General features: G+C 51.0%; 2 protein-coding genes across 2 annotated transcripts in view; one reads left to right on the top strand and one right to left on the bottom strand.

Moving 5' to 3' along the window:
• Window positions 1-113: 113 nt before the first annotated feature.
• LOC128277170 (protein stum) lies at window positions 114-17,984 on the bottom strand. The gene is made up of 9 exons (XM_053015615.1): window positions 17,401-17,984; window positions 13,935-14,417; window positions 9,391-12,555; window positions 1,288-1,687; window positions 966-1,210; window positions 774-888; window positions 615-713; window positions 326-548; window positions 114-256 (listed from the first exon to the last, which is right to left on the bottom strand). Exons 1-9 carry the CDS (start codon window positions 17,982-17,984, stop codon window positions 114-116), a joined length of 5,457 nt encoding a protein of 1,818 aa, XP_052871575.1.
• Window positions 17,985-18,667: 683 nt separating this feature from the next.
• The window catches only part of LOC128277135 (succinate dehydrogenase cytochrome b560 subunit, mitochondrial-like), a 10,953-nt gene continuing 3,508 nt past the window's right edge, over window positions 18,668-26,112 (top strand). Inside the window, exons 1-3 of the mRNA XM_053015588.1 lie at window positions 18,668-18,694; window positions 19,638-19,726; window positions 25,429-25,484. Of these exons, the coding sequence (XP_052871548.1) occupies window positions 18,668-18,694; window positions 19,638-19,726; window positions 25,429-25,484 (172 nt within the window). The remainder of the gene's footprint in view (window positions 18,695-19,637; window positions 19,727-25,428; window positions 25,485-26,112) is intronic.

Raw genomic sequence — 26,112 nt, 5'->3', positions numbered from 1 at the left:
TCCGGCAGGAAGCTCCTTCCTCTGTTTGCCCGTGTTCAAAAACTGTACAAAATGAGGCAGTTCGCAGGTCGGCAAAGGACTTCCTCCAAATGAGCCTCCCATTACACACCTCCTTATCGACCCGTTTCCACGTCCCGGTGAGTCTTCGAGACGAGCGCCACCGGCGGGTTGGAAGCCCCGGTCCGGTCCGAGAGCGTCGTCTGGTCTTCGCCCTCCTGCTGGGCCGCTTCCATCTCCAGGATCTTGCGGTGTTGCTCTACGGAAAAGGGAACCCACGTTAAGCTCATTTGACGCCCCTTTGGAGGGATGGGCGCGTGCTACTCACTCGCCAACCGCAGCATGATCGTGCCCCACCAGATGGCCCAACCCCACCCGACGACACAGAAGATGATCGTGAAGAGCTGCGACACACCGACGATACAGTTGATGATGAACGAACCGATCCGCCCCTTGATGGAGTCGTGCTGCGAGAAGCGTGGCTTACCGATGCACAAACAGAGCCCCCCGGACAGGACCGTCCCCGTGCCGGGCGCAACCACGTTAAGGAACTGATCGAGGAGGAGGGAACTTCAATGTCAACCTTTTTTCCGCTCGGCCACCAAGCAACAACTCACCAGACAAAAGTATGCCAAGCAGATGGGCAACACCGGAATGGCACCACGCATCAAAGAGGAGTGCTCCACCAGCGACATGTCGATCTTTGGCCGCAGATCCTGCACCGGAAAGGAAAGGTTTTTAGGCAATTCGGGACTCCACAGCACCCGAGTTCTTACCTCCGGTGGAATCGTGGGCGCTATGCTCTGCTTCTTGCTGAAGTTGCTGGCCCGGCGGCTCTGGTTGTCACCCTTCTTCCGGCAGCACATCATGCAGCAACTCAAGCAGTTGAACCTACACACACACAGACACGCGGCCATGGTTTTAAATTCTTCCTTTTTTCATCGGAGAACCTCGCGACCGCAACTTACGTGGACTTGACCGGCGCTTTGCGCTTCGGTTTCGCCTTCACCTTCGGCCGCTGGCGCTTGAAGCAGAAGCAACACTTGACCGTCTCCATCTCGACCGGCTGTTCCTCCATCCTGTGGCGCTTTACCGTGGTCGTCGGCTTGCCCTTGTCCTTCGGTCGGCAGCAGCACAGTAGCTTACTCCAGCACGACCGGCATCGGGACCGGTTCTCCTCGTCCACCGGATCACTGTCGATCGACGAGCGTGGCTGCGAAAGGGGCAGAAAGTGGAACGTTTAACTGGGTCGCCCTATACCAGAGAAGAGGACACCCCCCGCAGTCTTACCACCAACTCGCGCGACTTATTACGCCGACAGCTGGCGCAACAGTTGAGCGACTGCCAGCAGGACTTTTTCGTGCCCGGTTCCGCTCCCTGGCGCTGTGGTACGATCGCCGTTTCCGGTGAGGTTTTCGAGTTGCGACACCGCCGACAGCAACCAAGCAACCGAGCCCAGCAGCCGGTCCGATGGTCGGTGTGTTCCGTTCCGCCCGCTCCGTCCGCTTTCGCCTTCGTCGTCGTCGGCTTCCGTTCACCGTTCGCGTTGCGCTTACCGAGCCGACCACCGCAGCACCCGCTCCACCGGAAGCATCGCCTAAACGGAAGACACGTCCGCGTCCAGCACGGCGCACAGCAGGCGCTGCAACATTTCGAGCACTTGAGCGTATCCTCGTCCTCAAACTCGTCGCTGGAGAGAGAGAGAGAGAGAGCGAGAGAGAATGTTAGTCAGACATTTCCTGCGTTATCGCGGATCTTGGAACCGGGCTCGGGAATGGGTGTGTGTGTGTGTGTGTGGCACGTGTTGAAGCTTTTATTGCTTCCGCGTTTCTCGAATGTCGCGCCCGGGAAACAATTTGAATTTATTACCACACACACACACACACACGCAGAGTGCAGTGGTTGGCCACGTGTCCGGAACCGACTGCGTGACTGAACTGCTGATGGTCCGCGGCTGACTGACTGACCCACCGTGGGTCGCGAGCCGCGATTTGGCGCGACTTGTGACATATTCCCCTGGCCCTGGATGGAGAGCTGGCCGAACCGTTTGTCCTCGCTGTGCCAAGGACAGCAAGCCATTCCGTTTGTTATTTATTTCCCCTACTCAGGCAGGCAGGCAGGCAGGGTCTCCAAGTGGGTCCCCGAGGGTGACTTCGGAAGAATTTCCTATTTTTGCATAAATTACTAACAAGTTTGCAATGGCCGAGCCGAGGGAGTGTAATTAGACGATTGTTTTGTGAGGCTTCGAGGCCTTCGCTTTCGGAAACTTTTTTATGGCGCGCAATCAACACTCCAGAGGAATTATAAACCGACGCAGGCTCGCGCTAATGGCGCATAATGACAATATAAATATTACTTTTTTTTGCCGTGTGTTGATTTGACACTAATCACAGAAATAATGTTACGCGGCATTAGCCAAAACAAGAAATGAAATCACGCAATGCGAGTACGCGAGTTTACAACTGGACCTCGAGGGGAAAAAGCCTTTACGGCGGACTAATGAGCGCCGCGGTGCCCGAAAAAGCGGCCTTTTTCTTTGGTATAACCAAAAGATTTGTTTTTAATTATAATAAATACTACTAGGTGTGTGCGTTGAGAAACGAACTTTTTTAACACACAAAAAATGTTTATAACATTTTTATGCAAATTTCTATTTTATTCGAAGTATGTGCCATCGCTAGCTATACATTTGTCCTATCTCTCTGCTAAATCGTGGATTCCCAGGCGAAAGAATTCTTCGACTTTTTAAGTAAACTAATTAGTCATTCCATTTCGACTTTCTCGTAGAAAAACGAACGGCTGCTCAGCCAATACGTGTCCCATCGATGAAAATGAATGATATTCGGAAAGAACCAAGTCTAGTGAATAACGCGGGGAGGGATAGCAGCTCCCATCCAAGTGATTTGATAGTATCCTCAAACAGTTTGACTTTTTGGGGCGCCTGGTGCTTGTTGCCACGGGCCACCAGGCGTCTCCATTGAAGCCCACTAGAATTGCATTTTAGTCGTTTTTCGATCAATGCATGGTTCAAATTGATCATTTGTTGTCAGTAGCGATCGGAATTAACGTTTTCATCAGGTTCTAGGAGCTTGTGAAACACCACACCTTTCTGTCCCATCAGAAAAACCGTTTTTTGGAGTCCTTCAACGCTTTTTTTGTTAAGTCAAAATCGCCATTTTAAAGTTTTTTAAACCACTTAAAGCACTGCGATCTTCCAAACACAAGTTCCGACAAGCATTTGATGCGATTCCGAAGCAGTTTTCTTCAAGAGGAGCAGAAAAATAGTAATCCCCGCAAAACGTCATTTTCAGGCACAAATGTTGACATAGTTTAACCCTTTCAAAGATCGGTTGCAAACCGAAATATTTTTTTTTTCGACCTGAAATCATTTACCGGATATCAACACAAGGTAATGATGCATGAACAGCAAAACTGGGAAGTCCCAATCGGCAGGTACAGCCATCTTTTTAAAAGTTCGTTTCTCAACGCACACACCTAGTACTTTGGGGTCCTGAAAACTAAACTCAACCGCAGGAAGACTTTTAATCCTTAATGCAATGTTAAAAATATTTAACAATGTATAATACAAAGCAGATTCAAAAAGTTTTAATATAGAGAAACCTTTTCTACATGTCATTCAAAATGGTCCCGTTTAGCGTCAGAAAATAATCAAACATTCGCGCCACGAGCCTCTGTAGTGCTCCAGGGACAGTGCTTATACAAACATCCCAATCTCGCTCCGGTAATCGGTTCCGTGTTGTGTTTATTATTAAATCTCGGTTCTGTCCTGTTCGCCGATAAGCATGAGCGATGGCCACCGATCCAACTTCTCACCTGCACTAACAAGCGATTAAGCATACCCGGGCCCAGCGGGCCCAGGAAAAGATAGCCGTGTCCCCCGCCCATTAAATATGTACGGCGGCCCACATTTCCCAACCGTGGTGAGCTGTCCTCAATTTTGCTTACACGCTAGGGAATCGCTTGTTAAGACCCCCGATTTCACTTCTCAACAAGTGAAGTTTTTTTGTCTTTTTGCTCACCGAAAGACTTCTTGTTATTATTCCACACACACAAACACACACAGCACAGCCACACACACGGGGATTCGGCTTTTTTGCGGGTCCTTACAAAATTTACGCGGGCAGCAAAAAAAAGCGCCTCTCTGATCCGCTGGTCGGTCGGTCAACTACTGAGGGCGCAAAAAATCCGCCACCGACCGTAGCCGACCGCCGACGGGCTGACCGATTAATCCACATCCGCCCTCCGGGTATCGGAGGCCGGTGGCCCCTTTGCTTTCTGCAGAAAGTCTACTGAAAAAAAAAGAAACAATAACGGGTGGTAACGGGAAGCGAAGGATTGGGCGAAGGAATAGGCCGCTCCGGGGACTAACCTGTGCCATGTACGAATTAATTCACTCTGGCTGTCGTGCAGCGAAACACTGTAGACGGAGGAGCCCCGGCTGACTCCGGCACTGCCGTTCGCCATCGTCACGAACGTCGGAAGTTGCGGGCTCCCCGGGCTCGGGACTCAGCTCTTTTTCATTCACACCACACACCGGTGTGGAGCGCCAGATATCGCGCCAGAGCGATCTTATAGCGGGGAGCGAAAGAATATCGTTTTTTTCTGCTATCCAAAAGTTCCCCGCAATCCAGGCCGAAGAACCGAACCGAAATGGCGCACCACGAACGAAGCTACCGCGCGGGGCACGCGATTGACACGCAAAAGCGAAACTAAAAACGCCACACTAACGTCGAATCTCTGGCACGAGCCGGGGGGTTAATAAAATTTACAGGCGAACTAAAACACCACCCCGTCCGACGAGTAATTCGTGTCAGACTGGTCGACTGGAATTCGCCGACCACAGCACCGTGATCTTCACTTTCGATTAGGGAGTTCCGAGCAATACGCAATGGCACAAACCAAACACGGCATTCGTTATATGTTTATCACCAATTATGGTCTATTTCTTTTCCATAAAACTTCAAAACACACGATTTGTTTGCAAACTCTTCCGACACACAAAAATCGCAGGTCGAAAGATAACACGCGAATTCGCGAAAAGTGGCGATGGCGCGCGTTCTGTGTGAACCGATCGGATCAACCGAACGAACCGGTATAAGAGTGGAGCGGTCGATGCAAAAGTGTCGACCGCTGGCCGCTTGGCTTGCCTTTTCCCTTCCGTGGCCCCCTTTTCCGCGCCCCGTTCGTTCCCGGCCGGCCCTCGGGGGAGCCCGGGGTCAGGTTTTTCCCTTTTCCCTAATCAATTCAAATTTGGTTGAGAAAATATTTTAACTTCAATTGCCTTGCCCTACGGTGAAGGCTACTTTGACTTGACGGCCATCAAACAACACAAGCAAGCTGTGAAAACGGTGACCCCCCGGCTCATACGTGTGTGTGTGTGATTTTCTCACTCATTCTGTCCGCTTGGAGGGACAAAAGTCCTAAGGTCCTTACTTGAAACGCTTTCCGTTTCATTCGCGCGCCTTTTTTGGTCCTTCTCTTTCTTGCCCTTGTGCTGCAATAACCCTGACCACCGGCACCGGACACTGAGAGCGGTTGTGTTCGATGGAGAGCGGTAGCATATATTTTATGGACCAAATTGACATAATTTAAAAAAGAGTATTTAAGCACACCAAAATGAACACTAATTAATTGGGAAAATATAAATCCCCATTTGTGCTAGTCAAAAAACATTATAGACTTTTTGGCTTGGTTTTGAATAGTATTCGTAGTAAGCTGTGACCAATGACAATCAAACAGTTCAATCCATGCAAGACGTAACAAGCAAGGTAAGTTTGGCTGATTTTTATCCATTTTCAACATTATTAACATTTATCATATTCAAGTGGAAAAGAAGTCTACGGTAACGTAAAAAGCCTCCTTCGATTGGCTCACCCTGCACAGATTATGTTGCTCCTTACGGGTCCAGCAGAACAAAATGTGAAGAGAGCAATATTTGTTAGCGTTTTGTATATTTCCCCACCGCACGATCCCACTGTGCGGTGGAGAGAATATAAACACAAAAAACGGTCCACCACACGGCCTGGACAAGAAATCGATTTGTGACACTTTTTGTTTCTCTTTCCTGTGGGCATGTGGGCCTTTCCGTTGCACACATCGAACCAAAGGAAACCGAAAGCCTTCGCCGGCGGTCAACCGTCGTCGGGAAGGGTCCCGCTCGTCCGGGCAAGGTCCGTCGGTCGTCGTTCGGACGGTTTTGCCTTCGCCTCGCTCCGATGGAAAAACCACCGTTGATGGAGTGCCGCTATTTCCCAATGACTTCCGTGAGCCTCCGCGAGTTCAAACCGTAGCATGACTTCGACACCGCCAAGTGTCCATTAGGGCAAGAGTCCATTCTTTCCCGGGCCCGGGAAATGTTAATTATCTGCTTCGAGTCGTTTCGTTCGTCACCCTCGTACGCCGGTCACGGTTCCAAGAGTGCCACTGATTGATGGCAAACTCCGCGAACCGCGTGTGTGTGGCCCACTGGCCCAATCATTATGGTCCAGTCCGCCCGTCTGTACGGAAGGTGGCTGCCGATTTGGCAAAATGATTATTTGAATTTAACGACCCATTCAGACGAGGTTGAAGGCAAAATAGCACCAAGCATCGTTTCGATGACCAAAAAGTTTTCTACTTCAAATCCAACATTATTCAACGCAATTTTCCTCATTTATTCAACCTGAAATATTATAATCAATTTGGTCAACATTTGGTAATTTTTAATATTCTTCGCCCGAGTTAGTAATACTTTTCTCCGCTTCGAAACGGAAACGTAATACAACTGGAGACCTCGCCGCGCTGTACAAACATCACGATTGAAGCATAATAAACATAAACCAAAAGCCGACCAACACAAACCCGGACCCCGTTGGACCCCGTTGTAAGCACCAAAAGGGGACCCTTTTTCCCTCGAACGTCGATGGGAAATTCTGGGAAAATGCAGCGGGGAAGGAACACCGAATTCCGCAGTCACCTTCCACGACGGCGGTCACACGTGTGGCGTCGTGACCGCACCAAATGTGCAGCTGAAAATGCAAATTCGAGTGAATTATTTCGCACACGAGGTCCTCGACAGTGACGGAGGGTGAAAGAGGAAGAGAGAGAGAGAGAGGGGACAGAAAATAACTGCAACAAACTTATCGTCACGCCACGGACACAGGGGCCTCGTGTTGGTCTTACTTTCTTTTTCCGCTGTCTTTTCAGAGGGACCCCCCCCCGGGGACGAAGGATGCACCAGGATAATTACCCTGTGAGCATCTATGACACCTCCGGCTTCCATGGTGTCCCAATTAAGTGCTCAGGTTCGGGGCTCCTGCGCGGCATTCCAATTTTCCTTTATTAACCCTTGCGGTGCACGATAAGCCGCGTTAACAATCGCGTGCACGGTCAGCACGGTGCAACGGGACGGGACGAGCGTAATGGGACACGATGACGGAAATATGCAAATTTGTTAACTGCTTTTCACGCAGCCCACCGTTACTTAACAACCCGAGGCGGCAATCATGAAGGACTCGTCGGTGGACCTCGACGTCCATCAATCCCAATCCCCCTTTTTCGCAGCACCTCGAACTGCAACCACAATGGCCGGGGATCCGCGTGCAAGCACGAGCACTCTGCTTCCGGTTCGGCCGACTGCAAGCATAATTCACCCCTCGCGAGCCGGGGAACGTGTAATTCAGTTTTAAACGAGCGGGTCCCAGCGGACCATCCAAAGGAGGTCTTCATGCGGGTTCCGTAATCGTAATCGCTTACCGCTCATTGGTTCTGCGGAAAAGCGTGCGCCTTTTACAATTGTTTTCACATCACAAATAAAAATTGAAGTAACTGTTTTACAAAATAAAGATTTTCAACAAACAATGGTTCATCTCGAATACAGCCAAAATGGACGAAAAGCAGAACTCATAGACCGAAAGAAGGTAGCTTAAAGATAGCCAAACACCGGAAATGTTTCATCCTTAAATGGCATTAAAAATCCCAAAAGTTTTCAAATATAAATTATAACTCATTTTCATTGGAACTAGGATTTTTTTGCATTTTGATGGCAACATTTTGAACTTTGCGTTTTCCGATTCGTAAGTTTCAATTTTAAATCAATTTTTTTGTTAATTTGTTTGCCATTTAATAATTAACAATGCTTATTTGTTAGCCTCAATAAATGAAACGAAACGATTAGAAGCAGTCCTACAGTTTTATGTGGCGTGTTTTGGGGTCCAGACTTTATCCAGCGGGCCGACAGGTGCCTTTCACAGGGACTTTCGTGCGGTACGACGCGCAGAAGGACATAATTACGGACCGATTATGAATACAAATGAGAATCGCGAGCGACGTTGAGTGGCATTCTTCCCCACATTCACACACTAATTGCCGCGACCGGCGCGGCATACGAAGTCATGCGATGAGCATACGTGATGCGAGTTGGCAGTTATGATCCGGCACAAATGGGCCACCAGGCATCTGCAGGTTGATGAACGCTGATAGCACTTTAAGTGGCGCTCTCCACATCAATCTTAGAATGAAAATCAAAGAAATCATTTCTATCAAATCGAAAACAGCAAGAGAACTCCTGAGACCCCTAGGAGCGGCGGACGTTCAAATTGTGCGTAGTTGGCCCGAACCTCTCCGGTCACCTTTCGGGGTCACCGCCACTTAACGTACCCCAAAATAGAAAACGGGATTAAATCAATGTTTGTGGCTAATTTTAGCTCACGCAACACTCGACGCCATTTATGCTAAGAAACACGTCGCCCTTTTTTGGGGAATATAAATAGCTGGCGAGCCTTCGAAAACGTTACAAAAGTCGACTCCCTTTCGTGACAGCCTCGCGACGAACTCGAAGAAGGGGCTCGAAGGTGGACAAAAAAATTGTCCACCGGGCGGCTGGTTGCGCGCAAAATCGAAAAAATGGGTCAACGGAAAGGTTCGGTTCGGAAGGGGAAACGAAAGACTTCGGCGTGCGGACAAGCGACGAACTTTTGATAATCACTAGGCGATAAACTTCAAATCGAGCGAATTTCTTTGGTCACACTCTCGGCACAAGCAACTAACTTGACACGTTTCGTATTGCAATATAAAATAATAAACCAAAAATAGGTTGAAAGTTTGTGAGCTTCTCTTAGATTTAGTTGTACTTGAAGTTTGAATAATTGAAAAATCAAACAAACCAACAAAGAAGAAAAGAAAGCAATAAAGGAAGCAAGAAAGATAGAAAAGGGAGAATGAAAGGAAGAAAGAGAGAGAGAAAGAAAGAAAAGAAAAAAGGAAGAAAGAAAGAAAGAAAGAAAGAAAGACAGAAAGAAAGAAAGAAAGAAAGCAAGAATGAACAATAAATAAATAAAGAAAGAGGGATTGAAAAAACAAGAAAGAAAGAAAGAAAGAAATGCGCCCACTCACCTGTTGCTGCCCCGTGTTCCCGCGCCGTGATCGCCGCCCGCTTGGCCTCCCGTCGTTCGGTCGCGCATCGACTCCGTGTTGGCACTTGAAACGTTGTCCCCGGGACCCGGGCTGCCCGCCTGCTTCTGGCGCTGGTCGGCCATCGGCGAGCGCCTTCCGCCCACCCCGCTCGTCAACAGCCGCTCGCCGTTGTACTCGTTCGAAACCTTCTCCCCCTCACCGTCACCGGCCACCGTCAGCTCGTGCGTTGCCACCCCCATCGAGCCATCGCCTCCACCCGCGCCACCTCCGCTCGCTTCCGTGTCCGTCGTGTCGTCGTGCTCCTGTGAGCCCTCCGTCACCTTGGTCATCGCTTGGCCACCCATCGCCCCCTCACCGGCACCCTTCGCCGATTTGCGATCCCCGTCAGCGGCCTCACCACCGCTTGCGGCCGTTCCGCCGGCCGTCGGTGGCCGCAGGTTGGTGAAGGATCGCGCGTGAGCGATGCTTTTGATCGACAGCAGCGACCCGCGGCTCATCAGCCGCCGCAACGGCTTCGTGCTCGGTGGTCTCTCGTTCATCCCGGCCGCCTTCGATCCGCCGATGTCCGCTACTCCTCCTCCTTCGCCGGGGTCACCGGTGGCAGTGGTGGCCGCTGCCGCCCCACGCACCGAAGCCGACTGAAGGCGGGTCGAGGAAGCACCGATCGCTCCTTCCGCCGCCGTTGCCACACTGGCCGTCGTGGCCGTATCCGGTCGCTGAGCTCCACCACCATCCACATTCCGCCTGCTGCTCTTCATACTCAGCAGACTCAGGAGCGATCCTTTGCTCTGCAGCTTCGGTGTCGGTCGGGCTGACTTCACATCCGCCGCGCCACCCGCCGCTCCATCGACGAAGGAATTGAGAGGACTCTTGCCGAGCTCACCGGCACCGGAAGTATCCGTTCCGTCGCCGCCACCGACGCCACCACCCCCCGCCATCTGGTAGAGACTTGATCGCGAATCCGATCGCTTCGTCGTCAGCGAGCTCTTCGAGTCGCTCTTCTTGCCGCCCTTGCCGCCCGCCATCTTCGCCAGTGACTTGTTGCTGTCGCTCTTCTTCAGTGACCGGTCCGAGTCACGCTTCTCGAACGACGGCGTCCCACCATCCCCACCACCGGAAGTGCCTTTCCCACGGATCTCTCCACGACTGTCGCTCTTCGCGATGCCACCACCAGCTTCCTTCGCCTTCCGTTCGCTCACCAGCGTGCTGGTGTTCTTGGCTCCCGACCGCCCGACCGCGCCAGACCCCGCACCACCACCACCACCACCACCCCCCGCACCGGAAGTGGCTTTCTGGTTCTTCTCGTACAATTTATTCATCCGCCGCTGCTGCCCCGTTTCCATGGCCAGCGCTGAGCTGCTCCGTCGGAGGGTCCTTCCTCTCGATCCTACAGCCGACTTGGCCCGGCTCGATGACCCGGTCGTCGGGCCTGGCCCGGCTCCCTTCCCGCTCTTCACACGACCACCGACGACCACCGACTGTTTTGTCCCCGCTCGGGGTCCCTCCTTTTGGGCGCTCTTCGCCGTGTCCCTCCGTCGGCTTCCGGGTGTTCCGCCACCAACCGGCTGTCCTCGACCGGCCGCCTTGTCCGGCACGCTTGGCTTTCCACCCGGCCGTCCCGGACGACCACCGGGGCCGGCAGTTCCACCTCTCGCCGTGTCCGGAACGGGGGGCGCCTTCTTCGACCGGAAGCTGGCCGCATAACTTAGGGCACTCTTCAGCATTCCACCACCACCACCGGCCGTGGGTTTCTTCTTCTTGCCTTTCTTCCCCCGCTCGTCGTCGTCGTGATCCTCGTACGGGTCGTAACGATCGTAATCGTCCTCCTCGTCCTCGTACCGTCCACGTCCCGTCGCTCCGCGAAGCTTTCCACGCAACCCAAAACCCCCGGTCGTGGGCTTCCGCTTCGCTTCCTTTCCCTTCGCTTCCTTCCCCTTCGCCGGTGTCTTCTTTCCTTTCGCGCTGCCGGCCGGCTTTCGCTTCTCCTTCACACCGTTCCCCTCCGAGTCCTTGCGAACGCCGGACCGCACGATGCCCAGCCTCTGGAGGGCGGCCTTTCGGCTCCCGACCAACGACTCCTTCCGGTCGTCCTTCCCTTTGCGAGGTGACTTCGTCGGCTGCGGCGGGGGTTTTTCGGGCTCCGGTTCCGGTTCTGGGTCGCTTCGCCGCGCACTCTCGATGATGGCGCGGGCCAGGTTAAAGCGTCGCTTCTTCGGCGGGGATCCAGCGGCTGGTGGCGCCGCTGGTGCCGCTTCGTCCTTCCCGGTGGGTGCGGCTTCGACGGCGGGGACCGCACCTCCATCGGCCGCTTTCTGAGGCGAAGCATCCTTACTTTTGCCCCTCAAACGAGGGGACAGGAGTAGCCCACGGATGTTGAAGACGGGTGCCCGGAGACCGCCCGATTTTTCGTCTTTTTTTCCTGCTCCTTCGGCACCCCCCGCGTCCAGCTTCAGGTCCGCCTGGGAGCTCTCCATCGAGGAGCCCTTGTCCGGCACCGGCGACAGCGGTGGCGGTCGGCTCGAGAAGGGTTTGTAGCCGAACAGCTTCATGTTGCGCAGCTGATGCTCGGGAATCCGGCCGAGGTCCGTGTCCGGCGTGGTGGCGGTCCCCGAGGCGGAGTAGCTTTCACTCGGGGTCGGTGTCACCGAGCTGCGGCCTCCGTCCGCCGTTTGCGTGATTGTCACTTTGGCACTTTGGCGCCCCGCGCCGCCTTCCGCCTTCTTGTGGAGCACCTTCAGCACACCTCGCTGCCGCCGGCCCGGATGGCTGCCCCCGAGCGACAGCGACGTTCTGGCCTTCGTCGGTGGCGGTCGCCGTTGGTCGGCCCCCGGTTGGAGGCCGTTCGGGGTGAGCGATAGCTCCGTGTGGCTGAGGCGACGGCCAAGGCGCGTGTAAAGCGAACTGCCGCCATCCTCGGGTCCCGATTCGGCGTAACCCGCCGATCCATAGTCGTAGTAGCCCACGGACTGGGGATGACCCGTGAGAGCCGAGCTCGCCGACAGGATACGGGACGAAGCGAGTCGGTGCTTGTCGCGGTATGGCGAGTAGCGCCCTCCACCGATCAGATCGAACGAACTCGACTTTGGCAGCACCTCGCTGATGATGGTGAAGGCGGTGTTCTTATGCTGGCGGGTGTCGGACACTCTGCAAGACAAATGGGCAGGAGATGACGTTAGAGAACATGGCAAGCTTCAGCGCGAATCAACGCCGTGTATTATGTTTGAATCGATGTTTCCGAAATTTTACACTCGAATGGAGGCGCCAGGTGTTTTGTAACAAAACTGATCAGTTTTACTCATTCGAGAGAGGATCTAACTTCGTTCTCTAATATATAATTGGCTTAAGAGTGTTGTAATGATAACTTAAGAAGAAAAATTCAAACTGATTAAACGTAATGTTCAATCAAGACTAAATTGAAATAGGAAATTGATGGAGACGCCTGGTGCTTTGCTCGAAGAAGCCATTTTGAGGCTTGGCCATTTACAAATTAAATACAACAAATGAATGTAAAGTCTTATGTACACTACCAAACCTAGTAAAGCCACTCCTAAGGATCACAAACGATAAGGAAAGGTTCGTCTAACTCATTGGCAAATAGAAAGATTTTCTTCTCCAATGATATTGATTATTATTGTACCTTATTTCTAAATTAGTTTGCTAGTAGAATAACATAACATTAAATAATCAACAAGTTTAAATAGCCGATGGCCTCCAATGGAGTCGCCTGATGCTTTGCAATAAAATAAGCAAATTAACACTAGATAGACCACCGTTTTCAATATACCTATTTATACCAGACCAGTCAAAATGACTGGTCATGTGAAAAATTGCTTTTTATGACTTCAAGTGTTAAAAAAAATCTATAAAAAAATTAAAACAAGTTTAGTAATGTTAATTGTAAACGATAAATGGATTTGTATACATTTTTATATAACAGAAAACATTTAATTTTTATCACTTTGGACACAATTTCTACATAAGAACGTTGCCTGCTACGTTGCCGAACTACATAAGAATGCCTTCAAGTTTGCTTCCACTTTTTCCCCAAAACTCTAGAGTCTTCTAACTCTGTACAAATTCGTATATATTCCAAAATAATTGCACACATCAATGGTCTGGAGTGCCCAATCTACTGCCCAATCATATTCAGAGCAACAATTGCCCTTTTTGGCCTAAATTTGTTCATGGAATAAGGGACCAGTTATTTTGACTGGTATGGTATAAATCTCCAAAAAAAAAAACATTTTTTTTACCAACATATATAAAAAAAAGTTTATTTGTGAAATGTATTCTATGCTTAGAGCTATTAAAAGTCATAACATCATTTGGGGGAAAAAAAATTACATGTAGTGGAAATTTGCCATTCAAACTGCCCGACCAGTCAAAATGACTGGTGTGGTATATCTAGTGTTAATTAGAATATGGAATGGAGACGCCTGGTGCTTTACTTCAAAGATAAAATTTTTCCTTAGTTCCGGTGAGTTTTTCTAGACGTTAGAAAAGAGATCAACATCGCCACTCACCTATTGTTGGACCCCGTGTTGATCTTATCCCTAATGATGGCAGTCGATGGATCGGTCCGACCGTACCGTAGCATCCGCTCGTACTCGCTGCTCGTTTCGCTCGCCGACCCCGACCTCGGATCTCGGATTCCCCCGAATGGCAGTGCAGCATCATCGTCCCCTGCGCCGTACCCCATGCCGTGACCGAGCACCGTAAACGTTGGCCGATCGCCGTTGGCCATCTCACTGAAGGTGGCCCCCGCGTGCACGCCGTAAAGACTGGAATCAGTCGTAGAGCTTCGCCGAAGCGTCCGAGCGGCGGCCGCGGCCCTCGGATTCTGGAAGACACCGTTCTCGATCCGGCGGCTCATGTTGCCGCTGGCCAGCTGCTGCACGTCGGCCACCGTGCGGCTGTTCGTCGGGATCAGGCTGTGCTGGTACTCGTGCTCCGTGAAGTCGATCCACTCGTTCGGCTTCAACAGATCCATATCGAGCAGGTTCGACCTGATGGGAGATTTGATTTTGGAAGTTAGTTTTAAAATTGTCCTTTTAAAATTAAATACATTTTTGCGCGAAAGCTCATCCAAAGCTTTAAAAGCTTCCGAAGCAATCCAAGCAACCCCTTCTGGGACCCTTCTTTGTTTTGCTAAACGCCCTGCGAAAGCTCCAAATCTCGCATTCCGCAAGGTGTTAGCCGGTCGCTTGTGGTATGCGTGTCACCTCACCGTTAGGACCTCAGAACTACTGCTCAGAGAGAGAGAGAGACCTCGGGGGCACTCCAACCCAGTGAACAATTTTGAGTGCCCGAGGTACCCCTCGGCCTGAGGAAGGGATGAGGAAGGCTGAAACCGAACCCCCTCTGCCTGCGACGAGGAAGAGAAAAGACGGGCAGGCGGGCTCGTGAGGGTCCGCTCGTGGGCAGCGGCGGAAAAGAGTGGAGGAAACCACGAGAGAAGAGAGTTCCACGCGCGAGCTTGTGGGTTCAAATTACCTGGAGAGGAGGGGTGCCAGAGCCGAGAGGCAATACGAACGCGAGCTTGTGGGTTTCATTTACCCGGAGAGGGAAGGGAGGAAGGGCCGAGAAACGAAGCGACCGCGAGCATGTGAAAGACGAACGGATGAGGGAAAGAAAAGGAATAGAAAAAAAGAGACAGCGAGGTCGAGCAAGCCGGCCGAAGCTGCTGCTTGCAGTCTAAAACTGTCTGAGTCCAGGAAAGCATGCTGCCGGGACTTAGACCAATTTTGCTCTGCAAATTTACCTTGCTCTAAGTGCCATTTCTCAATTTGTTACTCCTAAGTGCAATGTTCCAAGTGCAAGTGCATCTCGTACCATCATGTTTAATCCTGATAAAATAATACAGGTAAGTTTATTGGACAGTGTTCAGTGACAGCAAAATAATGTTCAAAAGTTTTCACTTTTCTCGTTTCAGTCAGGTGTCTCGTCAGTTATCTCGTCAGTTTGTGGAAAAGGTAAGAACAAATAACAGGATTGCAATGCAAACAATCTAACAACAATTTACTTTCTTCTCTTCCTTTGAGAAATGCATCGAAGACCACGCGCGAAACGATCTACGCAGCAAACATAAACCCGGCTGGACCACCGACAATGTGTGTACGCGAAACAATGTGCTCGATGGATGCCACTACCGCCACCAACGCAGACCCCACACACAGCCAACGCTGCATAGCGCCAGGAATGCACAAATAGGTAGGGAAGTGAAACCGTGAAATAGACGAGTGAGCGAAAGAGACGCAAAAAAAACCGAAAATAAACCGAAAACCGAAACCGAAACCGAACCTCTGCATTTTTACTTCGGGAACCGACAGGGGATACGAGAGAAAGAAAGAGGGAGAGGGGACACATAGAAAAGAGGGAGAGAGACAAGGGGCACGCGCGAGAGAATTTTGGTCGAAAAACGGCCCTTGCGCCATTCGAAAAACTTTTGGGGAACCTGAGTAATCGGTCCATAGAAAAATCATATAGGTTCTTATAAAATTCTTCGACTGCTTCGTGAAGCTTCGGCTCGGGGCACTCAATTTTGCTCACTGGGAACCACAGGACGCTACCTACTGTGAGTGACCGGGCGTTATATACCTTCAGCCGTTAGTCCGCCACGTTGACAACGAACCGGTCGGCAAGAACCGGTTCGGAACTGCAGCACTCTGCCTGCCGGCCAAAGTATATAAGCGTTTGACCCGACGCGTGGCCCGCAAGTTGGTCAGTCGTGCCATGGCGTGTCGCTTCCAACCGCTTTCAGGTTCTCTTTTCCACTTTAGCACACTTTTTATGTAGATTAACGGCCAGGCCGTCGTGTGCAGCGTCGTTCCGTTCACACCACGTCACCTTCGCGCGCGATGAGGATAAGTTCAGGGAGATAATGGAGCGCACGGATTCGTAGGAATCGGTCTCTGTCGTCGGCTGACCGCCAAAAAGGCCGAACGTCATGGCTGGACATTAGCCGTGACAAAGGGGTCGAGTTTTGCCCATAAGAGGCCCACTGAGAAGAATGTAGTTTTGGCGTAGTAAATAAATGTAATGTTCAAATGTTACCACAAGGAATGTGACCCGAAAAAAAAGCCGGCAAGAGCTTGCAACAGGAATGACATTTGGAAAAGGCCAAACCAGCGGGGCTCCCGGGGCAGAAGCAACACATAAAGATAGTTGGTCGCACTATTTAAAGAACCGAAAGAAACGAAATATCCACAAATCGACCAAAAAAGTGACCGGCTTGCGGTCCTTGGGAACGGAAAATAGGATCAAAGCACTTTCCTTCCCTGAGCGGCGTTCCATCGGCCGGCCGGCTGGTAAGTGGTCCATAAAAATAGCTTCAGCAGAACGAACACAAAAACCCTGCCCCACGGTGAGATCATGACTTTCGTGCTCCCTGGTCTTGCCTGGCCTGGACTGTCTTTGCTAATAATAGAGCCCCGTGGACCCTTTTAAGGAAATTCTTAACGACGGCACGGCCTACGCTACGTGTCACGTCATCAAAGTGATGACATTTTTCACTCGGTCCACTCGCGGCCAACGCGGGCGCGCATTCCTGGGGCCCACAGTCCGATGCAGCGGAAGCGGAACCAGTGCGGCCGAGAAGGGTTTATTCGTCATGCCCTCAGCGGCGAACTCCTGAACTCCGGTCGCTGTGACGCGATGGAGCGTGCCGTGCACCTTAATGACGTAACGTTATAATTGTTTTCCTGTATCGGGCTCGGACACGGGGAAATTACGAGCCCATTTAGTTTTGCTCAAATATTTATGGACGGCGAATTAAGATAAGACACGGCCGATTAAAAATTACCTTTTTAAATAGGTTCGGCCATGCGATTTAACGATTATTGGCCAAGAAAATGATTACAGAAATATTTAGACCGGTAAAAGGCAAGTAAGAAGAAGATAATATTAAAAATAAGTTTCGGAGTAAGCATAACGAATGAACAAAATAATTCAAAAGGACACAACAATTAGCAAACAGAAAAGCTCACTCACCGACTGACCCCCAAATCCGCGGCAAATCCGGCCGACTGCGTCCTCACGATGCTGCGCCTCCTCGGAGGCATCCCATCGTACGTCGTGACGCTACTTCCGGCGATCGGGTTGGCCCCGGGCGCCGCCGAACCCGTCCGCCCGTACGTCGTACGGTCCGAGGCCACCGCCCGACTCGTGAACTGCTCGAACAGTGCATCTCGTTCCGCTTGGCGCTGCTTCTCCTGCGCACTGTACAGCTTCGCGTGGTACTGCTCGATGTTGTTCTTCAGGTTCTGGTACAGGTCTTCGCCCCCGAGCAGATCGGCGTGACGCGTCGCCGGCAACACCGGATCTCCGAACAAACTCGCGGTCGTCCCCGTCGTCGTGGCACTCGCGGTGCTGGCACTGTGTGGTTGATGTTGCTGATGCTGCTGCTTCGGTTGGTCGTAGGATCTTTGGTTTTCCAGCGATGACGATTGCGTGGAGGTCGAACCGTAGCCCTCCAGGTGGCGATGCTGATGCGCGTACCGGTACCGGTGCGCCGACGTAGCTGCTGATGCTCGGGCGGTACTGCTCTGGCTGCGGTCGTCATGCTGACCGTACATCCTGGCCTCAGGGATACCGAGCTGGCCGGGGAATGCCGGTGGCGGGAAGCGTGACGGGTCACGTATTTTAGGGGTCGACAGGAAGGACTTCCTCTTGCAGCGCAATCGTTCTGCAAAGTAGCGAGCGTAGTGATGGATGAGAAAGTGGCACCGATTGCAGTAATTATCAAAAGGAGGCTTCTGATGGCATTATAAGTATGATTACAGACCACACTGACCCAATGTGGGACTATAATCTACACTCCACCTTGAAGGGGTTGAATTTTGCATGAAAATGACATAAACTATCTCGAAAGTGTTCGAAGCGTTGAAGGGATTCATTTAGACATTGAGACTGTGGCCGTAACGAAACGGAAACTTAACTTAAGAGCTGACCGATCCTAATCATTATTGGCATTGTGCGGACATTTTTTTAAGTGGGTTAACATTTATTTAGCAACATAAAACATTCAAACAAACCGTTAACCATTACCGTCGTGTTCTGCCAATAAACTTTGCCCACAAACGCTACTCTTTACGAGGTGACCGAAACTATCACCAATCACCGCGTACAAACGTGAGGGCGTGCCGTTCTCCCCATTGGCCACTCAGCAAATAAATAAATCACACAAAACAAAGGGTGGTAAATATGGAGAGGGGGCACTTTTATGCAAATTATTGCCGCCACCTCGAAAGCACAAAAAATGTGCCAGTTCTGTGCCACGCTTCGGGTACTCGAAACAGATCACCTGGCCAAAAAACCCCTTTCGAGGGTTCGTTGCTTGCGTGTCAACACTCTCGTGGCAGCATCGAAGGCACTTTTCCGCACGAGGCCCTCGGCGGCCGGCCGGCCGACCGGAAAGAACTTTTTGAGACAACTTTCGGTTAATGAGCGCATGGGCGGACGAAGTTTTTCACTTTCACCGGCACCCGGGACCGAGGCACCTGGATTCACGTTTTGCACGTCGGAAAGGGAAATCGTGGTTGTCACGCAATTCGGGGCGCGATAAACAGCAACACCGGGTTTGCGGGTTTGCGGGCCAACGGTTCCGATAGGGTTGGGCACAGCGATCGACTTACTTTCCACAACGACGAGCCGCTCAGTTCTCGGTGCTCAAATTATAATCGAGCCGAAGATAGACAGCCTAGCGGCGGGTGGCCGCGCGGTCAGATGTGATAATCTATTTCGTGACTCTAGTTATTTTCTGATTTAGTTCAATGTGGAGTTTAAATACCGTAATTTGAGAGATGCCAGATAAGCGCCAGATTCGAAGCAATGGACCGATGATTATATTTGTAGACTAAACGTTTAACAAACGGTTCAAAGCTATACTTTTAATTTGATTTCACCGACAGCACTTTGGCTTTCCAGAACCTAATTGGCCCTAATTTAGAAGAGAGTTTTGATGCATTAATTGTTCGGTTTGTGTCAGCGGATTTTCGATATTTACCGTGTCTCGCCACGCCACGTGGCACCGGCTATATCGAAACGTTCGGAAAGGCCCATCTACCGTACTAAATCACTTTCTAGTTTACCTCGACCCCCGGCTAAATTTGGAGCCAAATCGACTGGACTGGTACCTTCTCAAAAATTTCCTTATTGACGGCGCACACGTGTGCCGTGCCCCGGGTACCCCGGGAACTCCACGGTGGTCCGAAATCATACCCCACCAGAAGTGGCCACTATTTTTAGTAAAAACAATAGCAAGAGCCTCGAGCCTCCGCCAATCGGCATCGGCATCGAAGCCGAACGAAGAAGAAGGGTCTCCGGTCCCAGGGCCCTCACATTCATTCATAAATCGGTCGCAGCGCAGCGGTCGAGAAGTCAAGGAAATTGGCTCGGGTCCGATTATGTTTCCCCGTTCGGGCTGGGCGGGTGTGTGTATGGCCGATTAAATTACGCAAATAATAGGCCAACTGTTTGACCAGTCGATTCTCGTCACGAGGCCTCCACGACACGGTTAACTAGGGTTTGTTGCGGATTGTCGCTCACCTAACCTAAATTCCTTCATTGATTTAATTTCTAATTGAATTTGCTAAGGTACTTCAAATAATAAATTAAAGCATTGATGTGGTTTTTGACGAAAAACCAAAAAAATAAACAATAAACTTACAAATAAAGTAACACTAGCCAGGGATTCGGGAGCAAACGACTTCTACAGCGCAACCCGGCACCGGCGAAGTGCCGCAATTGAGCAATTTCGTCCGCGAGTTATGCGTTGAGCAGTGATAAAACTGTACAAAATAGTGCCCAAACCAAATAAACCAACTTCTCCCTCACACGACCGGCCGGAATGTAGGTCGGCCCAACACCACTCTCTCCGTGGGACTCTCCCTGGGTACCATCCGAGGCGGTTGGCCAGAGAAGAAACAAACGAACCCCGGTTAAATGTTTTCTTCATTCCTTTTTTCCGCACCGCAAGTGGCTCACATTCCTTGCCAATCGCGCTTTTCGCATGTCGCGATGTCCTGGCCCAAGCGAAGTGGTCACCTCACAACCCACCATGAACCGCTGAAAGTAGAAATCAGGTAACGCGCGAGCAGGCAAATTATGGCCGGCAAAGGAACGCCGAGCATAACCCACAAACACACACACACACAGCTCGGTCGGTGGTCAGTAGTCAAGGAGTCCCCTGGGTCGAAGGAATGGCGATACAAAAAAGCGCAAACGCGTCAAGGCGCCCAGCCTCGGGGCGGGGGTCCTCCGTTAGTGACGCTACCTATAAATTCACGCACACAGCTCCACCGGGGTCCGTTTTGGCACCAACACAGACCACAGGTTGACCACTACGGAGGCCACAGCGGAGCGGTGCAGCAGCAAAAAAAACGGGGTCTGAGTGAGCCTGATTTAAATGGCCCACGCTTCCATATACATCGCGGACCCCAACCGTTACAGGAGCCGTTCGGTTTTGGGACCGCGCGTCAGGTTAACGAACTTCGCGCGGGGACGTCGGGAGTGACCAGAGCCCAGCGGTGGCCTATCGATCGGTCGGTCCGGGCTCTCGCTCGCGGAGTGACCTCGTTTCGTGTCAACCGATTTTGCTGCCTTTGCAACCATGTTGCCTCGGATCCACTGTGGTCCGGCTGGTGCGGTTCAAAGAATTTCCTTGGACTTCTGCCGGCCGGGCGGAAGAAGGTTGTCGCTGGCTGTTGACACAACACAGGCCTGTCTGAGTCTGAGTTTCTCCGGCTCCGAGGATTATGGATGTGCTCCACAAGTCCAGTTTATCGGTTAGAAATCGACAACCGGCGAACAACATATTCGTGTCTCTTTCGCTCTGAATGCACCGCAAATTAACCGCCTGACAAAGTGCTGGCAGCCATGCGAAGGAGGTCCTGGTCCCAGGTAGGATTCAAAGAAGAAACACCACGCTTTCATCGCCCAACATCTGTAGCATCTTGGTTTTAAGCGAAACCGTGCACCGTACGAGCGATTATCGTTGGTGTAGGGCTTAACCTACATTGGCCCCGTGTCCGTGTCGGGGCGGGGGGGGGGAGGTCTTTCTGGGCACCACTTGTTCCACCTGACTGCAGCAATTAGTTCACTCCAAGGAAAGGAAAGGAAACAAAAGAGCACCACCAGCCGAAACCTAATGAGTCCACACAGTCCGAGCGATGCCTATCGCGTAGTTCGTAGTTCGAGCGCGGTGGTCCTCCGTGTCTTACGTCCGACCGGCCGGCACCTTCGGTCTACAAAATGTTGGGCTCTTTTAAAGGTTTGCTCGGCCAGCGGGTTTTGTTTGGAAATCTGGCGCCTATCCGGAGCCGCTTCAAAACGAGAGTGCCTCATGCAACTTTCACCACGCGGAATGACACACCGCCAAAACGACTAACCTTCCGTCGAGGAGGAGGGCAAAACTTTCCCATTTTCTTTCCGTGAACCTCGCCCGGAGTATTTGACGGGTGCAGCGGCTGCCAAACTTGCGTCTTGTTGCGTACCGTTTAGTGGAATCAATCAAAACGGCGCAAACGGCGGGGCGAGCGAAGAATGGCAACACATCAAGTGGGGCCGACCGGCACGTGCTTCGGATTGTCGAATCCTTGAAGCGTGTTCTTAGGAGAGAATATTCCACCACAAATCAGAATTTCAGTGAAAATTTGCTGCCATTCGGCAGCTTCACATAAATGTGGGATAATGAGAACTTGCTTTAAGCTATCCGGTTTAAAACTCCGTCGAGTCGGGTCCAAAATACCACAAACTTGTAGCCCTGGAGCGCTAATCAATTTACAACCATATTAACCGTAAACTCCGGCCTGATTATTTCCTCAGGAAATGAATCATTAAATTTACATTCCGGACCGGTCGCCGGATTTAAGTTGGGGAAAATTGCAAAACTAGTTCAACGGACGCAAGAAGTTTCCCCGAATCGCAACCGGAAAATGGCAAAACAAACTCGAAAACTTGTCCCACCCCGATTTTAGCCAGTTCCGCCAGTGAACGTTTCCAAAATCCCAACAAACGTTGGCGCTGACAAAGCTGGGTGAATAGCCTCCGAAAGGGGGCCTCGCTAACGTCCAAATAAACAACAATTCGATGGCCACCACGGGCCGCTCATGCATTCGGAGCTGTCGGCAGGAACCCGGGGAGTCGCATAATCGAATGCCATACACCGTCGCGGCCGCCGGTGAAACAATTCAATCTTCGCGCCAGTAAATCGAAAACGAAAGGTTACTAGTGTTACTGTAAACAGGAAAATGGGACGGTCCCCGCCGAACGGGACCTACTTCCTGCTTGCCAACTTACACGTTTCATCAGCACCTTCTCGCCGGCGCCGTCGTCATCTGCATCGCCGTCACATGGTGTGTCATTTCGATTACGTTACGCTGCGTGTCGGTTCCACGCACTAGGAACGGTGTCGCCGTTGCTTAGTAGGCGACATTCTTGAGGTTCTTCTCTTTGCTTTGCGTTTCGGTGAACTATTTCAACAACTATTCCAACGGTGGCGCTTTCCAACTAGCGAAGCGATTTTATCCTACTATTAACGATTTCTTTTCATGGAAGCATTCACTCGCGGTCACTCAACAGCACACGTGTCGCACGGGTTAATGCTCGTTACACGACCCGCGCTCAGGGTTCGTGAGCTAATGGTGGTGGGTTGATTTAATTTTTAAATTTCTGTTGCTCCCACCGAATGATGGATTGCTTCCGGCGCTTCATTTGCAGTGGTACTGGGCCAGCTGGGTTGGCTGGTTTACGCCGTTTTTTTCTCCAAAAAGCAACTAACCACACACATCAACAATCTAAGCTCGGGGCTGCAAAAAGAAAAAGGAGGAAGGAACTTTTGCTTAATTTGCACACATCAAATTCCCGGTGGCCAGCCAGGCCAGGTGGGCAACCAGGACACCAAACACGACACTGCCACTGCTGCTTCTGGCTGACCGGAACCGAACCGGAGGACTGTTTGGGGCCGGACCGGAAATGAACACATCATTTTTCACTCTCGCTGCACACATATTTTAGCTTCGGCGCTGGTCGCCTTCGCCTAGTTCGATGGTGGGCCTGGCGCTGCACCCAGATTTTAAGGGCCATTTCTTTGATATGGAAAGCTCATAAATTCTAGCATCAGCAGTGGCTGTGGCTCGGCACGATCGAACTCCATTAGGGCTAATTGAAAATTGGAAAACGTAAAATTCTTCGCGCTGGCGGGGGGCATCGCGGGGGCCATTATCCTGCTCGGAATTGCACGCCAGTCGCATAACCTTAATCACCCCTGAGCTAGGATGGTAATCCTGTGAATTACTTCATTGGCTGCGAGAGACAACTGTGAGGTGAACTTCGACAAGGCACACTCGATCTCATTACACCGGAACACCATGCACTACTTTTTCTCACTGTTAGTATATTCAGTAACCATTGCTTCTTTCACGACCATTTCTGTACACCAGTGCGTCTCCAAGAAAGCAAATTATATAAGACTGTGAGGTTTCGTATCGGCACGAGACACATTTTAATATGACTTAAGGAAGGTGTTCCCTCCTGCCAAGGAGTTCTGCAGGGTTTCCGATGACTTTCAGCTGAACACGTTTTCTACTTCACTCTTCACGTCAGCGCCGCCACGCTTTACCTCTTAACCAGTGACTCCTTTGATCGTCGTGCTGGGATTTCCCAGCACGCTGTCGCTGGTCAACGAAATCCGAACCATGGAACCTTTCACTAATGTGTGTAATAATGCTCCCGTTCAATCATCAGTGCCGTGCGTGTGGTGCCCGTTCCTTCGGATTCGGATTCTTGTCACCGGCTAGGGGACCGTATGTGACCTGCCAAGTCCACTTTCGGTCCACTCGGTCTCCAGCGAGCCCGCTCCGAAGGAATTCAAAAACGGTACTGGCACCACGCGAACACTGCCCACTCGCCATGTGCGGTGTACCTAATGATTTTTTCGTGCCAATCGACCTCACACACACACACACACTAGAGCTAGAGCACACTACACAAAAGACCTCGTTTGAGGCCACACTACTGCTGCCTGCGGTCCGGAAGGTGTTTATTTTCGTTACCGGTTGGACGACGCGAATGACGCTACCGCCCGGCCCGGCCAAACACTTCTAAGTGGCACACGCGACTCGCTTACGAACACTCCCGAAGGAGCTGTCAACGATGCCGATGGGGTCCCTGGTTCTCGTACCACTGTGTGAGGACGTAACGCCCCAAGTAACTTCGGCCGACAGCGGGCACCGTGACGTCCGGACTGGACCTGCACCTAGCGTCCAAGCTATTCGTCCAGAGAGCGCTCGGACTGTGGGAACCTCCACAGCCGATGGAAGGGAGGGCAGAAGGCAATGTTTGTCCTTTATTCTAAACAAATGTTTTAAATTGTCACACAAAACGAATGAAGAAAACAAAGGGAGCTTGTTTTATGGGAATAATCTGTGTTGAAGTGGCCATTATCGGAGATGTGATCGGTATTTGCCTCGAACATTAGCACAGCGACTTATCCTTTGGTTCGCGAGGATAAATGTAGAGGTCGCTGACGCGTAACGCGCTCGAAACGCGGTTCGCGTGTCCGTCGCTCTGCTGAAGTAAGTAGAGCTTCGCTTTTCATTGACCCGGGGTCTTTCTGGGTGGGTCTGTGTCATGGGATTTCTTTGGCTGGCTTACGTTTGAGGAAGATCAAGCTCAAGGATTATCATCAAGGACCGAGGGCCGACGCCTATGCAGCCTTGTGATACAAAATTGCATTTCTGCGATCCTACTTTTGGACCTTTAGAGACGACTCATGTTCAATCTCATTTCTTTGGACCATCCATTTTCAATATTCATACATCACCTTCAAATTTTATGGATTTTGAGCACAGTTAAGTACAATTTTAGTATAATCAACCGATCTGTGTGGCTAATCCTTTCCATACGGTACGTCAACACCGACGCACGAAACGTATTATGCGAATAAATATTCCTGCAGCCCTAAATTCGACACTCATCTAACAGCTTGCCATTTCTCACGGTACCAAATCAAATCGCCAGATGCCCAAGCTTACGGCAAAACCATCAACTATCTGGGTCACAGCACTTTAAGCGTCGTAAGTGTACGAAATGCCCGTTGGCAATAGGTCACCGTACGCTTCAATATGAACTGGGTGCTATTAATGATAAAAAAGTGGGGTTTTTGTTGTAGCGAAACAAGCTTCCAGTGTGTTCCGAGCCACTTTCACGCACCACGTCTGACCGGAACACCTTTCCCGTGCCGGTCGTTGGTACTTTTGGTGCCGGTACTGGGCGCCTCCATTACATTCGAAGTTTCGCGTCGTTTTTTCAAACCACAAAAGACGAAAATCATTCCTCGTGCGACCTACTAAATGCGTTCGAAGAGGGGCTCGACTTCATGTGCGACCATGTTTGCTGTAAATAGTATTTGCATTTTTTCCTTCATTTTCTCCGCTCGTCTCGTGGCGATCCGATAGTGGAACGAAATGTTTGATGAGATTAAAGTTGCGAGGCGAAAGTGGAACATCACAACGACCGAAGAAGGGGACGAATTAATTATTTTGGACCCCACCGGTTGCAGGGGGTGAGGAACAGAACCTCGTTTCACGCTCGAACTGTGCCGGAATGCCGGCCGGCACCACCAGAACCCCGTTTACGGTTACGGGAGCCGTGAAAGTGAGGGAGAGAAAATTACAAACAAATTAACGATCAACCCGTTGGGCG

The sequence above is a fragment of the Anopheles cruzii genome, chromosome 2 (genome assembly GCF_943734635.1).
Source record: "Anopheles cruzii chromosome 2, idAnoCruzAS_RS32_06, whole genome shotgun sequence".
Lineage (NCBI taxonomy): Eukaryota > Metazoa > Arthropoda > Insecta > Diptera > Culicidae > Anopheles > Anopheles cruzii.
Note: the sequence above shows the minus strand (reverse complement) of the source record. Positions and strands in the feature narration are given on the sequence as shown.

What these genes read in the sequence shown, in the direction of transcription:
- LOC128277170 (XM_053015615.1), bottom strand. Translation starts at nt 17,984, where the DNA reads ATGTACGGTCAGCATGACGACCGCAGCCAGAGCAGTACCGCCCGAGCA. An exon ending in ATAAGTCGCGCGAGTTGGTG is followed by an intron (nt 1,211 to 1,287) that starts GTAAGACTGCGG and finishes CCCCTTTCGCAG; the next exon opens with CCACGCTCGTCGATCGACAG. An exon ending in CGCCCACGATTCCACCGGAG is followed by an intron (nt 714 to 773) that starts GTAAGAACTCGG and finishes TTTCCGGTGCAG; the next exon opens with GATCTGCGGCCAAAGATCGA.